At 46.0% G+C, this 15,660-nt stretch overlaps 1 protein-coding gene and 1 long non-coding RNA gene across 4 annotated transcripts; one reads left to right on the top strand and one right to left on the bottom strand.

Annotated features, from left to right (window-relative positions):
* Positions 1 to 3: 3 nt before the first annotated feature.
* LOC121455181 lies at positions 4 to 2,770 on the bottom strand. Its single transcript, XR_005975453.1, has 3 exons — positions 2,635 to 2,770; positions 228 to 321; positions 4 to 28 (listed from the first exon to the last, which is right to left on the bottom strand). It is a non-coding gene; the product is annotated as an uncharacterized LOC121455181 (long non-coding RNA).
* Positions 2,771 to 3,191: 421 nt separating this feature from the next.
* F3 (coagulation factor III, tissue factor) lies at positions 3,192 to 14,628 on the top strand. 3 transcript variants are annotated; one of them, XM_041652557.1, is made up of 8 exons: positions 3,192 to 3,261; positions 3,378 to 3,487; positions 3,743 to 3,886; positions 4,988 to 5,093; positions 9,098 to 9,285; positions 10,877 to 11,058; positions 11,725 to 11,884; positions 13,704 to 14,628. In XM_041652557.1, exons 3-8 carry the CDS (start codon positions 3,799 to 3,801, stop codon positions 13,838 to 13,840), a joined length of 861 nt encoding a protein of 286 aa, XP_041508491.1. In that variant the 5' UTR covers positions 3,192 to 3,261; positions 3,378 to 3,487; positions 3,743 to 3,798; the 3' UTR covers positions 13,841 to 14,628. The 3 variants fall into 3 exon arrangements, with proteins under 3 accessions (XP_041508491.1, XP_041508499.1, XP_041508483.1); XM_041652565.1 differs by lacking the exon at positions 3,192 to 3,261 and having other exon boundaries at positions 3,364 to 3,487; XM_041652549.1 differs by lacking the exons at positions 3,192 to 3,261; positions 3,378 to 3,487 and having other exon boundaries at positions 3,616 to 3,886.
* The last annotated feature ends 1,032 nt before the right edge of the window (positions 14,629 to 15,660 follow it).

The raw sequence follows: 15,660 nt of genomic DNA, 5'->3' as shown, positions 1-15,660 counted from the left end.
GCTCCGTCTTCCTGGCCTCCACAGGAACCTGAATTCACGCATGCGCATGTGAGCACCCGTGCACTTAAGAAATAACGCAAATCTTTTTAAAATGCCTGTTAGAAAGACTGACCATGGCAGGTTATTTAAATCTTTTTGCTTAGGAGGAAATAGAAAGTTTATCAATAAACAACACTATTGAAAGTGTTTTCTCTTTTGCCCATCTGCTGACAGAAAAGCATTCATACCATTAAAATCTTGACCCAAGTAAGAAAGAGGGACTTCTTGTTTTATTCCGGACATTCTAGCCCAGAATTCAGCAGCTGCTCCGGCATTTGAGATCTGTGGAATGATTTCAATATATCACATTCAGAAGTCTCAGAAATGAAGGACTGAAGCTTTCTCGCAGAAAGGGCTAGCCTACAAAACTTGAAGCCACATGATGTTGTATCAATAAAAGTACAGGTTAAAGGTTTCTTCTCAGCGGATTTTGTTACTAAGATCATAGCTGTGATCCATTTGTAATTTATCATCATTGCATGTGCACAATAAAATGTTAACTATTGATCACCATGAAAGCGTGTTTAATAGGCAATCTACTAAACCTTGAGTTTGAAAAAAAAAACAATTCTTAGACTGAAGATGTTTCTCTAAAATTGGGTTGTTTTTTTTTGTTTTTGTTTTTGTTTTTTTGTTTTTTTTTTGGTTTTTTTGGCCAGGTGCCTTAAATCCCAGCACTCAGGAGGCAAAGGTGGGTAGATCTCTGTGAGTTGGAGACCAGTCTGGTCTATACTAGTTCCAGACTAGCCAGGGCTATCTAATGAGAACTTGTCTCAAAACGAACCAACTGAGTAATTAAAAAAAACAAAACAAAACAAAACAAAACAGTGCTGTGTAATGACTGGCCTGGTGAGCGGCCAGGCTGGTGAGCAGAAGCAGGTTGGACAGGCAAGGGAGCAGATTCTTATCGCACAGGATTTCAACTAATTTTGGTAGAAACATAACTGTTGAATAGTGCATAATTATTTTCACAAAATCCACAGCCACAGCTGGCAATCTCTCCATGACTAACCCTGCCAGATGTTTCTGGTTTTGCTGAGTCACTTTTTCTCCCCCACTCAGAACTCTGTGTTCTCACCAACTCTGAATTCCCTCTGGTTTCTTCTCACATTTTGCCTTTTACCTGCATTGGGGAGGCTTTAAATTGCTCTTTCCCCCTTCTCCCATGCATATTACCGTTGTTTTTTTTTCTAAATTACTCTAATTTTACCTTTTGTCATAAATCTTAACCTGTTCCTTCCCTAGGAAGACAGACGTTTTGAGGAAATTACACTAAACAGCCATTAAGCCTGTCTATCAACAGTCTCATCACAACCCATGACTAGGCAGATTCTGAATCACCCTAGAATGTAGGCTGCTAGAAAAAAAGAACAGCTCCCAAACTTCTTCGTTCTGTGCTGAAACTACCTCTTCTCCAGTTGGAAGTCCTGGGAGCCAGAAATGGCCGGCTGTGGAACAGCGCGGAACAATACAGCCGTGCCGGTGCCTTTGGATTCGCATAGATTTGCGTTTTCTCACCCATCCGACCGGCTCACTGCCTGGCTTCAGGGACAGAGTGCGTCTCTTGAATGTTAATTAAAACCTTCAGCTGTGTGCATGGCTGCATAATAATCTTCACTGATTCAAACCTGCGAGGCACCTCCTAAGAGCTGGCAACTTGTCCTAAGGGCTAAAGGGAGAATATGTGACTCCCCCACCCGCTGAGAAAAGCTTGAATGGGGTAGACTGACAAACTATGTCAAGTGCTTGATGAATTGGTGAAGCTGGGAGCATGCTCTACAAACGTGCACAGGAAGGGCTGAGAGCTTGTCATGGTCATTTGCAGACTCCTCATCAGCCACATTTCACCACTGGTTATGCAAAAGGAAATCGCGCTTTCTACGTGTCTTCATGCATGTGTGTTTTAGGGAATAGCCAACAGGATATTTCTGCCGACAAACAATAGGTTCCCCAAACTGCAAGTGTTTTCCGCGCCATGGCAGGACACTTTTGAGTGTCTGTGAATGGAAAAATTGATCATTCTCTGAACCGTTTTCTTGATGCAATCTTCCTTTGCTCGGTCAGGAGTAGAAGGCAAGAGGGAAAGCCCCTGGCATAAGGGACCAGATAGCGCCACGTTGTGCCTGCCGTTAGGCCAGTGAGTCCATAGGAGCGGCTGGCCGCAGGGTTGGTATTGTAAAAGGATGTCGAGGAGGTTCTGCCCTGTCTGTTCTCAGACATAATCGGGAAGCCTAATCAAAGTCACTGTAAGTGTGACGACAGTTTAGTGCCTTTTTACACTCCTCAGAGCCTACAAGGTGGACCTGAGCTTGACTTTACTGAAGGAAGTGGGGAAAAAAATGTAGGAAGCAGTGTTTCTCAACCTGTGGTTCGCAACTCCTTGTGGGGATTGAAAGATCCTTTCACGAGGCCGCCGAAGACCATAGGAAAACGCAGATATTTACATTACAGTTCATAACAGTAGCAAACTGCATTTATGAAAATAATTTTATGGTGGGGGTCAGCACAACCTGAGGAAGTGTATTAAAGGGTCGCAGCGTCAGGAAGGTTGAGAAGCACTGCTTCTCAAAGGAAGGAATAAGTTGAATACTCAACCAAGAATGAGAAGAAATCTCTTGACAGGACGTTGGCCAAATGCTACCAATAGGATCAGTGACGTCCTCAGACCCGAACAGCTTCACAGCAAAACCTAGAAAAGGAAAGCGGGAAACAGACGAAAACCAAAGCTTGCGCGGCGACACCTGGCTGCGGCTAGGCTCAGTGACAGAGGTGTGCTTGGCACGGGTGGCCTCCTGGGTCCATCCCCAGCATCTAGAGAGGAAAACAGACAACTGGAAGCCCCAATGTCATTTGTTTTTCAGTTTCATTTTTTGTTTCTCTGCATTTTGGAGGAATTCGCTCTAAACCCACAGCTGTCTTCCTCAACGTGAGTGAGAACCATTTTTCCTGGAATCCCCTAACTACAGACGTCAAGCTCAGATTCTCCCAGACTTCAAGCTCCTCGGTCCCTCTCTGAAGCTGGGAACCGGAACCCGGACGGGGTGAGGGTGGGGGAGATGCCAAGTGGCCTTTAGACCTAATCCAGGGCATTTGTCCATGGCAGACACGTGCATTTACTGCATCGCCCTGCATAACATACCAAGGGACTGACTGAATGTTCTGCTAACCACGGGGTGCTCGGGCAGAGTCTTGGAACTGCACTTGTCTACTGGGAATGATCCGGTGAGCCTGATATATCTTGTGCTAAGGGCGCAGCCTTCAAGGAAAGCAAAGGGAAAGTAAGGCTCCCTTAACTTTCAACTGAGGTCCCTCCAGCACGACTCCTTTCTCCCTCCCAGACTACCAAGGCTGTTCATCCAGGGATCGGCCGGCAGCCTGGATTCGCAGCACCTGGATCCGCCTGCGCCGAAGGGGCAGCTGGGTGCTCGACGGCGCTGTTGAATCACGGGTGAGTCACCCCTTTCGGGGTCTCGGAGTTTCCTATGGGAGGAGGCGGGGCAGGGGTGTGGATTGACCGGGAGCCGCCCACCGCCAAGATGAGTGACCGGGGCTGGGGGGCGGGGAGTCGCCGGCCTCTGCGGAGGCGGCGCGGGGTGGAGAGGCGCCCGTGGCCGCTCTGCCCTTTATAACGCGCCCCGCGCGGACCCCGGCAGCCTGGGTAGAGCCGGTACCCATCACCCACTCCCCCCGATCGCCTCCGCAGCGCAACCTCCGCGTCGCCACCGAAGCCTTGCGACCTCCCGCCACCAGCCCTCGGACATGGCGATCCCCGTGCTCCCGCGCCTCCTAGCGGCGCTTGCGCCCACCTTTCTCGGCTGCCTCTTCGTCCAGGTGGCCCCGGCTGCAGGTGAGTGGCACCGATCATGAAAAGCCCAGAGCACACGGGAGACAGGGGATGTACCTGGCTAAGTGGGGGTTGCTGTGGTTCCTTGGGGACCCTAACGTGTCCCGCCCCACCTGTGGACGTGGACTCGGCTGCGCTTGTCCTGAGGGTTTGAATGAAAACAGGACGGAGAGGTAGTTGATGCCCAAGCCGGCTTTTGCCGCCACTGGAGATGCCTGCTCTGTGCGTTTACCACGGTTGCACAATGATCGGTGGTTCCTGCTTTGACTTTGAGGAAAGAGCTGCCTAGGAAGTTGAACCCTTGAAGGTAGCGGGTGCGTGGATCCGTCTCTGTCCAAGTCTGCGTGCTTCCGGTGGCTTGCATTTTATCTTTGACAAGGTGTGCGCCTTCCCGTAGCAAACAGCTATTCTTGCGGCCTTTAGTTTAGATCTGGCAGAAGCAATCCTGTTATAAACTCAGGCAGACAGAGTTCATACCCCACATCTACCCAATGTTTGGGGCGAGGCAGAGACTGAATGAATCCCGAGGACTTGCAAAAAGAGACGTTAATAACAGAGTATTTTTAATGAAATGGCATCCCACCACGTGACAGGTGCCGCGTGGGTCACGCATCTACTTTGCTCTCCGTGGGAGTTTCAGTGTAGAGATATTTTAGATTACATTGTCAAGTTTGACTTTTTTCGTTTATATACACTCCTGAATCGTCTTACCTGTGTGGAACGTGCCCTCTTTGGAATTTATTCAAACCCACCTTTGCGTCTACTTTGATCCTGTGTCAGAAGGGTCTCTGGCACGTATGTAGACCTTGGGTCCTCTTACCACGTCGCCATAAAGTGGGCTTTCCCTTAAATAGTTTAAACAAGGACTTCAGGGTCTTTAGCTACTTCCACGGACTGTGGTGTGGATGTTACCAGGAGCACGATATGGGTCTAGAAAAAAAATGGACACACACACACACACACACACACCGTCTCTGTTCTTCCTAAGTTAGCGATGTTTTGTAATTGACATTTAAAATGTGCTCCTTCTGCTGGCGGTCGCTGAGTAGGTGTTTCATGAACGAAGAAGTGCATGCAATTATAGTTCTCTTGTGTTCTTTGTAGGTACTCTACAGAAGGCGTTTAATTTAACTTGGAAGTCAACTAATTTCAAGACCATTTTGGAGTGGGAACCCAAACCCATCGGTTATGTCTACATTGTTGAGATAACGTAAGCTAAGTTCAAAACGAAAAGATAATGTTTTTGTCCTTACTAACTCTTTAAAACTGTTGCTAGGTCGGACTGTTCAGCAAACGATAGAGATTTCATGGTATTTTGCCAGGCCGTCATGTCCCATCAAGGTGAAAATATTTCCATACTTTCAACGGGTATGACAGGAGCTGGGGATGTACCTCAGTTTGTTGAGTGTGCATCTTAGCACATTTAAAGCCCTGGGGTAGGTCCCTGGCACTGCACAGAATTGGTATGGTCTCACCCAGGAGGTGGAGGCAGTAAGATTTAAAATTCACGGTCAGTCTTAGCTATATATAGGAGTTCCAGGCCATCCTGCAATATGTGGGATCCTGTAGCAGAATAAATAACTAAACAATAAAAATAAATAAATAAAATGATGTAATGTCTAGTTATTTGGGGGAAATTATAGGAAAAGTAGTAGGTGCGTATAAGCTGTAGAGAGGTGAGCCTAGTCACGCAGGCACTTAGTGGGATAAATGGCAGCTAATCTCCAAAAAGCACCAATATACTTTTCCCGGTTGCTAGCTATCTAGACTAGGGCTCCTGGCATGTCAGGGAGAGGTAGGAGGAATCTCAGTGTCTACACTGCCCTGAAGCAGCATTTGATTAATTTATCTATGGACTCTGGGAACCAAATTTTGGTTGTACTCATTATCTTGGTGGAAGCCGAATTTCTGACTCACTGAGCTGCTTAGAAAACACTGAAGGACTGTCTATATCTTCTGCCATTTGGGGACAGCTTGCCTCATTCAAGCCTGTTCACTGATTGACAGCTCTCAGGAATAAATAAGTCAACACTTTAAATCTAAGTATCAGGGTGTGCCACGTTTTCCTTTGACGGTTTTCACACATTCTTGGCAAGCCTTTGGCTTCTGATAGGATCTAAGAGATGTACAAGGAGCTTGAGAAATCGAGGCTGCCTGGTGTGGACATTATTTCAATAGCGGTGACGTAAAGACGTAGAGCATCATTGGCAAAAGTCAAGCATGTTTTTGCTTCTTGGTTTTGCTGTTTCAGCTTGTTCCAAACATTTTATAGTTACAACTCTCAAGTGTGGGTCTTTTAAATGTCTGTCTTGTTTTTCTAAATGATCCCCATGACTATTGACAAACCAAAGGGAAGAGAATTTGAGTATGAGCACGCATGCATATATGCATGTATAGCTATGCATAGATATATAGAGATAAAGAAATTTCATAATCTATTATTACCATTGTAGTCAAACTTATCAGTTAAAGGCTGGCAATTTGGTTCAGTGGTAGAATCCTCTTCTACTATGTACAAAACCTTGGGTCCCATCTTTAATCCATGCCCCCCAAATTTAGTTGAGCTGGTAATGGTGGAACATACCTATAATCCCTGCACATCTTGGTCATATGAAGCAAGAGGATTAGGAGTTCAAGGCTACACATATGCTCAATGCCAACTGGAGCTACATAGTGAGACCCTGACTCGAAACAAATTCAAATCTTGCCAATTCATATTTTAATAGTTGAGAGTTATTAAAGTTATCAATTTCCTTTATACAGACCTGACATTTGCCTTAGGAAATGCTTTCCTTCTAGATAAAAAGATTAGATTTTGGGAGTAGCTATTATCTTCTAAATATATCATCTTATTTGTAACGACATTGGGAATATATCTTGAATTGACTAGGTTTTTTAAATGTTAGCCTTTATTAGCAGTAATTTTTAAGGGGGTCATTATTGAGAGTAGTAGGACTTACGATCTACGAACACGAGAGCTCAGGGCACAACTTAGGGATGCCCGCAGACTTGGGTATCCTACGAGCCAGGTCACCCTCCTCAGGCAGGCCCTTGCTTCTGAGTTGGCTGATCCTGGAAGCATTTCCATCAGTCAGTGCCTGAGACCTGAGCTAGCTTTCGCCTTTCTCAGGGGAAAGGGGATTCTAGGGCTAAGGGAACCGTAGCAGCCATGTTGGAATCTAGACAGTTCTGGTAAGCCAGCGGCATACACTGACGGTTCCTGGTGATTGCCCAGGCTGCCTGGAACCAAATGTACCACATCTCTGTTAGTCTGAAACAAGGTTGGGAGGAAAACCTCACTCGTCACTGCTTCTCCTGGATTTCCTTTATTTCTGATCTCCCCACGAAGGAGGCAGCATCTTAACAGGGGACCCCGTTCCCCACCCCCACCATGCTGCTGAAGCTTGATTGTACGGTGCTGGACCCAGGACAGCTCTGTGGTGCCAAAGCCTCTTGGCTGAGCCCACAGCATCTTCTCTGAAAATAGGCTCAGTGGTAGCTGGGAAGCCTCCGAGGCCCAGCCTCAGCCCCATGTGCCGTGTGCCATCCAGTCCGTAGTGTGTGCTGAATTCGGAAACTGAATTGAGAAGTGTCCAGACACAGTCTCTAACTCAATTAGTGAGTGTCTGTTTGCTGTTGGAACTCCTCAGCAAACTAGGAGGGACTTTTATTTCCAAATTTGGGGAGTTTTTCACTAACCTAGAGGGACCTTGAATACTTTTAAAGTGGTTGTGCTCTTGGCAACACCCAGAGGACCTCACTGGAGAATTGTCCTCTCTTTGACCTGTTGTCACGGGACAATGTAGGCCCCTGTCCTAAATTTTTTTTAAGAGCGCACATGTTCCTACTTTGTGAGCTGGGCAGAACAAAACAGCACATCTCTCAGCTGTATGTCCTTGCTCAGAGCCTAGCCCCTGAACAACATGCTTGTCTTATTGGTGGAAAGAAACCATTAAAGCCACCATTGGCTGTTGATATGGAATCAAGGTGCATTTTGGTCATTCTGGATCCAAACAGCCTCTCTATACTTATCATAGAGCCTCTCTATCATAGAAGAAAATTGTAAAAATACAAGAAGGTAAAATATTCTAATTTTAAAGTTAGTTTGAAGATAAAGGATATTTGTAACCAGGTTCTTTCAGTCTGGTTATGTTTTTGAAGAATCCACTTTTGTGCGGATTTAGATCATTGAATCTACATGTGACTCCCCCGCTCACTGTTATATCATATTCTATATCTATGTTGAATAATCAAGTCTATCTGTAATAGATTCTCACATAATTACATCCTGTCGTGGTCATCCTAAGTGGTTAGTCAACATTTCTATATGCCCGATATTATGCTGGTTCCTTTGCTCAGGTTCCCTCATGTGCTGTAATCTCTTTAAGGAGATGCTGGATTCTTTTTCATGTGTGTGGTCATGGGACGTGTGTCTTCACCCTGAAAGCATAGCAGCCTTACACTTAGCACACACCCAAGTCCCACTGCTTGATAGAGAGATGCAAACCAGAACTCTTGGTCCAAAGAGTGCCCACGTGTTCAGAGCTTCCATGGCAATAGGGTGGGGGAAAAAGCAAGTTCCGTCCTCTGCCCTCGGAGGCTCCGACTCGGTTGAGAGGGTGTTACCTGCATTGGTTTTCTCTGCTCTTTGAGGAAGCACGTTCTCATTCTGGACTCACAGCTAGCATGTGGTGTGATCAGGCAAACAAACCAAGCTCTACCACTGGTTACTGTGTGACTTTGAAAGTTGTTTAGTGTCTCTGAACTTATATGCTCATGCATTTTTAAAAAGGGGGGGCGGGGCTGGGGAGACCTCACTGGAGAATTGTCCTCTCAATGGTTAAGAGCACCGATGCTCTTTCAGAGAATCCAGGTTCAATTCCCAACACCCACACAGCAGTTCACAACTGCCTGTAAACTCCAGTCCCAGGGTATCCGACACCCTCACACAGATACGCATACAGGCCAACACCAATGCACCTAAAATAAAATTAATTAATTAATTAATTAAAAATTTTTAAAAATCCAGCAGAGTCAGCCTGGCTTCTGGGTGAGCATGCATTCATGCGTCAAACGCAAAGGGTGGGAGATGCCTCTTCACGTTTCCCTGTGGCTACCAGTTGGTAGCACAGAGCGTACTGGCGGTAGAAGGCCACCCATCCTGGTGGACACAAACCCTGATATCCCGTCTCTTTCTCTCCTTCCTTCCTTTAGCACTGGATCTAGAGACTGGAAGAGCAAATGCTTCTTAATCCAAGACACCGAGTGTGACCTCACAGACGAGATCATGCAAGATGTGCACCTGGTCTACCACGCAAGGGTCCTATCTGTCCCACCAAATAACACTTACTTTGGGGACCCGCCATTAGCAAATGCCCCAGAATTTTTACCTTACCGAGACAGTAAGTAGCTTGGTTGGCAATGTCTTCATTCTTGGTCTAGTCTCCCGTATACTCTTGTGCTTTGTGGTCCCTACTGGCCATTAGATTAAACACATATCTCTATACACACAGAGAGGGGCATCTAATAAGTGTGTCTCCCACTCTCTGCAGATGTGGCGGGTGGGTCACAGGATGTGAACCTGTGTGTGTTGATCACTGTATCAGTCATCCACTGTCTTCTCCAGTCTACCCCTAGTTCCTACCAGTAACTGGCTGGAGGTTGCACCGAGGCTGGGCTTGTTGTTTTTCCTCGGGACGCTCTGCCAGGATACACGTCACACACTCGAGATGAGCCAGTACCTGCCAGCTCTGGGCTGGCCTCCCTCATGTTGGGTTTGAACATGTGGCATTCTTTCTTCTGCACCTTTATCCCAGCGGGCTAGGCTGCCCTCTAATAAGGAAATGCAGAGAATTCCTGTCAAATACGAGATTTTTGTGTGTTTGTGGGGTGGGGGGAGGGCAGGACTGCGGTTTAGAAGCAGACATTTCATGAACACAGGAAGCACATTAGGAGGACTGAACTCTGCTCCTCTGCAAGGCCTGCTGGTTCAAACTAAAGCATTGCGTTTTTGGTGCTCCCATCTGTACCCCTCTGACGGCTCTGAGATATGGATGGTGGGACTGGTGAGGGCCAATTGGCCGGAATTTTACTTCTGAGATTTGCGCTCATGGTCTAATTACCCAGATGAATGTGACCATCTCCCTAGAGTCCTCGTTAACAAGCCTCTCTCTTCAGACTCCTTTGTGTTTTTACTTGTGGGTTTCTGCATGGTAATTTCATGTCACGCAGGCTCACCGACAATCATTCTCCCCCAGCCATGATTATCCTTTATAGTTCTTGAGTGTTCAGTAATCCATATCAAATCCTCTGTGGTACATGACAGAGCACACATGCTCACACACACACACACACGCACACACACACACACGTGCACGCACACACACGCACGCACACACTCACAAGCACACTGTCCTGTGACTTGCATAGAGTGAGGACTTACTTGACTATCACATAACTAGAGCACAGGAGAGGTAACTGAACCAAGAACCAATGACTTAAAAGAAATTCCTTGGTGAAACAGGGATACTAGACCTCTAATTTATTGCACATAAATTATGGAAGCTTGCAGCCATCCACACATGGTCACCAAACTCTAGAAATACGGCTAATGCTGCCAAGATGAAATATATGACGGTTTTTGAAAAACGTAAACTATTCATAAAGTGCTTATATTTGATTGCATGTTAAAATGTTAACCTATTAATGGGTTAATAATAATAACCCTATTAAAGTTTAATATTAACTTGAGTTCCACCAGCTCCTTCTCACATTTCCTAATGCCTGTGAGGAAAGCTCTCCTTGTGTTTCCAGAGGACAGCGCTGCTGTGTGCTGTCTTGGGACTCAGCTCTAGGACCCCAGCTACTGGAGCTGATTCTGTACACATGTTCTATGTGCGTGATGGAGGAGTTGTCAATGATGATAACTCAGTGATCTTTTCTTTGTATGGATTCTCATTTCCAACCAAGGTAATTTGTCTCTTTCCATTTCAGCAAAGCTCGGACAGCCAGCAATTCAGCACTTTAAACAAGTTGGCCGAAACCTGAGCGTGACGGTAGAAGACACTCCTACGCTAGTCAGAAGGCCGAATGGCACATTCCTCACCCTGCGGGATGTTTTTGGCAAGGACTTGAGCTATGGACTTTCTTATCGGAAAGAGACAAGCACAGGAATAGTGAGAAGTTTTTCACTCATTTTGATGCCTTCTTTTATAGGTCCTTCATTCTCCGCAGTCCGCTTCTTTCCCAGTTCAAATGTAGAGGAATAGGGGTCGAAGTGGTGGTATGGACGACAGGTCCTCATTCTCTTGCCACTTTTGTTAGTCACCCTGGGCCCTTGGGCAGGCACTTTCAGAGATTCCAGTTTCTCAACCAACAAGCTGGGCCGGATAATCTCCAAGGGTCCTGTCCTCTCCCGCATACTCATACTGGGGATCCCAGAGGGGAAAATGACTTATTAATTAATTTGTGTATGCACGTGCATGTGTGTGTGTGTGTGCAAGCTGCTTGTGATGCTGGGATTGTTACGCAGGGCCTTGTAACAATCTCTTTACCACTGGTTCAGTAGTAAATTCTATCTCTTTTTCCTTCAGATAAAAAGAGGAGCTGAACTAAGTTGGATTTACCCAAGTTGTATCTTTTCAGCCTCGGTGAAGGCATCCTTAGCAGTTATCAGGAGTTACTGATTAGCCAAGTAACTTCCAATCCTCCTCTGTCAATGATGTCATAGACCTTGCTTAGAGCCCAGGGTTTTTTTTTTTTTTGCCTTCCTTGGTGACTAAATAAGGGGAAAGAAGTCACTCTGAGCCTAGATGAAACAAGAACTCTTTATCTTTCCACAGAAACCAATCTATACAGACACTAATGACTTCTTCGTTCAAATGGAACACGATGGCAGCTACTGCTTCACTGTCCACGCTCTGATTCGCTCCAGGAAAGATAATCAAAAGAGCCCAGAAAGCAGCACCGAGTGCACGGACCAGTGGGAAAGTATAATGGGAGGTGAGTGGCCATGGCTGTCAGTGGCCGTGGCTGTCAGTGGCCGTGGCTTTCAGTGGCCGTGGCTGTCAGTGGCCGTGGCTGTCAGTGGCTGTCAGTGGCCGTGGCTGTCAGTGGCCGTGGCTGTCAGTGGCTGTCAGTGGCCGTGGCTGTCAGTGGCCGTGGCTGTCAGTGGCCGTGGCTGTCAGTGGCTGTCAGTGGCCGTGGCTGTCAGTGGCCGTGGCTGTCAGTGGCCGTGGCTGTCAGTGGCTGTCAGTGGCTGTCAGTGGCCGTGGCTGTCAGTGGCCGTGGCTGTCAGTGGCTGTCAGTGGCCGTGGCTGTCAGTGGCCGTGGCTGTCAGTGGCCGTCAGTGGCCGTGGCTGTCAGTGGCCTGGGAGGTTTGACTACCCCAACATGTTCCTCTATGGTGCAAACGTTCGGGGAGAAACGACTTTAGGGTTTCTTTTTGGGTTCTCTTTGAGGCATTTAGAAGTGATTCCAAGTGGCCCCCTTGGTTATCAAGCACTTGCCTGGGCACTTGCAATGGACCAAATTCTATGGACCACTGGGTATGCAGAGCACAGCTAGGGCTTAAGTCTTCAGTCACAGCGCTTTCTCCTGGCAGCATGATCTGGGGGGCAGTGGTCTCTGGACATGGATCTTTTCAGGGCACCTATGAAGAACTGTTACTACAGGGGATGTGTGTGTGTGTGTGTGTGTGTGTGTGTGTGTGTGTACACGTGTGCGCATGCATGCACATGAACACACACTCTGGGTGCTCAGTGTCATGCCTGGAAGTCTGAAGGTATCCCTCTAGGCTTCGGCATGCTATCAGGGAAGAAGAAGCAAGGGGCAGTAGTAGTGGCCTGGCCCCTGTTGAAGTTTCAAGTCATTATGTTGAACCAAGTAAGTCAGACTCAGAAAGACAAAAACCACATTTTTCCTTCTATGTGGAAACCTAGATTTAAAATTATATACATGTGTGCATTTGTGTGTGTATGTATGTGTGTATATGTGTGTGTGTACGTCATGAAACTAGAAAGGGGGCTATGAGAGAGAAGGGAGAGTTATAAGGGGGGAATAATGGGATAGATGTGATAAGAAAGAAGAGGGGTGGCCTGTCTAGGGGGAGGACTGGAGAGAGACAAAGGGGCATGGGGGCAAGGAATGAATGACAGCAAAGTCTAATTGCATGTAGTTATGAAAATGCCATAATTAAACCCATTACCTTAAATGCTAACCTAAAAAACACAATTTTTTTAAATGCAAGAACACATATAAGCATTCTGCCCTCTTACTACTATTGGCAGGAAGCTCCCCCTCCACTGGGCCCCACCCCTGGGCCAGCTCCTGACCCACGGGCCCCCAGGTTCCCCTTCCTAAGCCTTACTCTAATTCTGCTGCCTCGGCCTCTTCCAGTTTCCCTGCCTCATCTCTATCTTCTGAGGTATTTCCAAGGCTTCTTCCAGGAAACCTCCTTCCTCCACCAGCCAGCTAATGTCTCTTCATCTCCTGCAGGAGTAGGCTTGTCTCTTTGCTCTTCCCATTCATCTTCTATTATAACCTCTGCCACCAAACTCGGGGGCCCTTTTTGTCTACCTTTCCAATGCCTGCTCTTCCACCCGGCTCTGGCAGCTCTTCTCTAGCCGAGGAGCACTGGGTGACTCATTTAATGCTCCAGCCATTCACTGTCGGTTTCTCTCAAGCATATGAGGTCAGGTAAACTCTTTCTTAATCTAAGCATGGTAAGAAAACTGGAAGAAATAGACTTCAAAAAATCAAGAGGGTGCGAGTAGGATTTGAACCTCCAAGTTGACTTTGATTTGATTTTTTTTTTTTTCAGAAACACTCATCATTGTGGGATCAGTGGTGTTCGTGGTCACCATCTTTATCATCCTCCTGTCCATATATCTGTGCAAGCACAGAAATGGCAGAGCCGGGCAGAAGAGGAAGGAGAACTCCCCGCTGCGCTCAGTATAGAGGCAGGAGGCTGAGGCTGCTAACTACCGCACTCCTTGAACGGCACTGTTACCAAGACCTCTGATGGGAGCAGAGGACGCGGAGCTTGAAAACCCTGGTTCAGAAAGGCTCCCATTTGTGACCTGCTATTCCAGCCACCACTGACTCCGACACTAGCATTTGCCACTTTCGAATGTACTGAACGGTACGGACTGGTTAACACTACGGCGTCTTTTGCACAAATGCTTAGACTGTGTATTATATACTACACTCAGGAAGACACTAGGTCAATGGGGGACAGACGCCTTTCATATAACCCGGGTGGACTTTTGGGAGAACCTTTGAGAAGCTGATTTCATAGGCTACAGTACAGTAAAAGGAAATTGGATGGACTTTTCTAAAGCTGTCTTTCTGTAAAGTAGTAGTTGGTTTCTTTTTTTCCCCCCTTCTAGGTACTTTTGAAAGTTCAAAGCAATTGTCAAACTTTCATATTAATGTGTTAAGTGCAGAATATTTCTGCTTGGGGCATCTTTCTGCTATGTATTACAATTTAGCACTTTAACTGACAATGGTGGGGATTAAAGATTTGATAGCCAACTCTATTTTTATAGGACTACTACACAAAGAAACTACATTGAGTTTTTTATGATTTAAGGTACCTAAAAGTGTCTATGGTTAACACTGCATATATTTATATTAATTTTAAAGGTGTTATATATGGGATTTTCTATGTGTATAGTTTCTATTTGTATATATTGAGATAATTTATTTAATATACTTTTATATAAATAAAGGTGATTGGGAATTGAGACTATCACATTTATTTCTTCCATTTATTATTTACGACTTGGTATTTGCATTAGGTGACTTCACTGCAGTGATCCCAAAAATCTTAGTGGCTTACAACAATGTAGAGTTTTCACTTATACTATAATTGTTAAGTCTTGGTAGATGGTAGCTCCTTATAGTGTCTTCCCTTTGCAAGACCCCAAAGCAAGCAGAAGTCTCTATCTAGATCAGAGCAAAGGCAAACACACACACACACACACACACACACACGAAACCAAAAACCAACCAACCTAAAAACAAAAAAACCCAGATTGCAGCACCTTCAATGTTTAAGCCACTTCTTAAAAATAATTTTTTAGGTTATAATTGATGGAGGTGAGTCTTGTATCTTATTTGTTGCTTTCATTGGTTCACTAATAAAGAAAACTGCTTGGCCTGATAGGACAGAAAATTAGGTAGGCTGAGTAAACAGAACAGAATGCTGGGAGAAAGAAGCCGAGTCAGGCAGTCGCCATGATTCTCCCACTCCAGACAGACGCAGGTTAAGATCTTTCCTGGTAAGCCAGCTCGTGGTGCTACACAGAATATTAGAAATGGGTTAGATCAATATGTAAGTGCTAGCCAATAAGAGGTTAAAACTAATGGGCCAAGCAGTATTTAAAAGAATACAGTTTCCATGTAATTATTTTGGGTAAAGCTAGCTGGGTGGTGGGACGCAGCCCCGCCGCTGCTTTCAACATATAATATAATTACATCATGTCCCCGTTTCCTTTTCTCCCTCCAGACCCTCCTGTGTAAAGCTGCCCCTTGACCCTTGGTCTCATTCAAACTCATGGTCTTAAAACTTCTGGTCCGTACTTTGGTTCACATGCCTAAACAAGTCATGTGACTATGCCTGACAAGACTTGACCTTCTGAGAGGGACTGTAAGCCCCATATCGATGGGCAGGGATACAGTCTTACAGAAAGAAGAAAAATGCTGTAATCTAGTACAGGCTTAGATTTCTTCCCACAGTTACTTGCATTGTGGATGAGGCTAAAAGAGAAAGAAAA

This window comes from Microtus oregoni, unplaced genomic scaffold (assembly GCF_018167655.1).
Source record: "Microtus oregoni isolate MIOR12 unplaced genomic scaffold, Mior012 000000F_ref0000247, whole genome shotgun sequence".
Classification (NCBI taxonomy): Eukaryota; Metazoa; Chordata; class Mammalia; order Rodentia; family Cricetidae; genus Microtus; species Microtus oregoni.
Note: the sequence above shows the minus strand (reverse complement) of the source record. Positions and strands in the feature narration are given on the sequence as shown.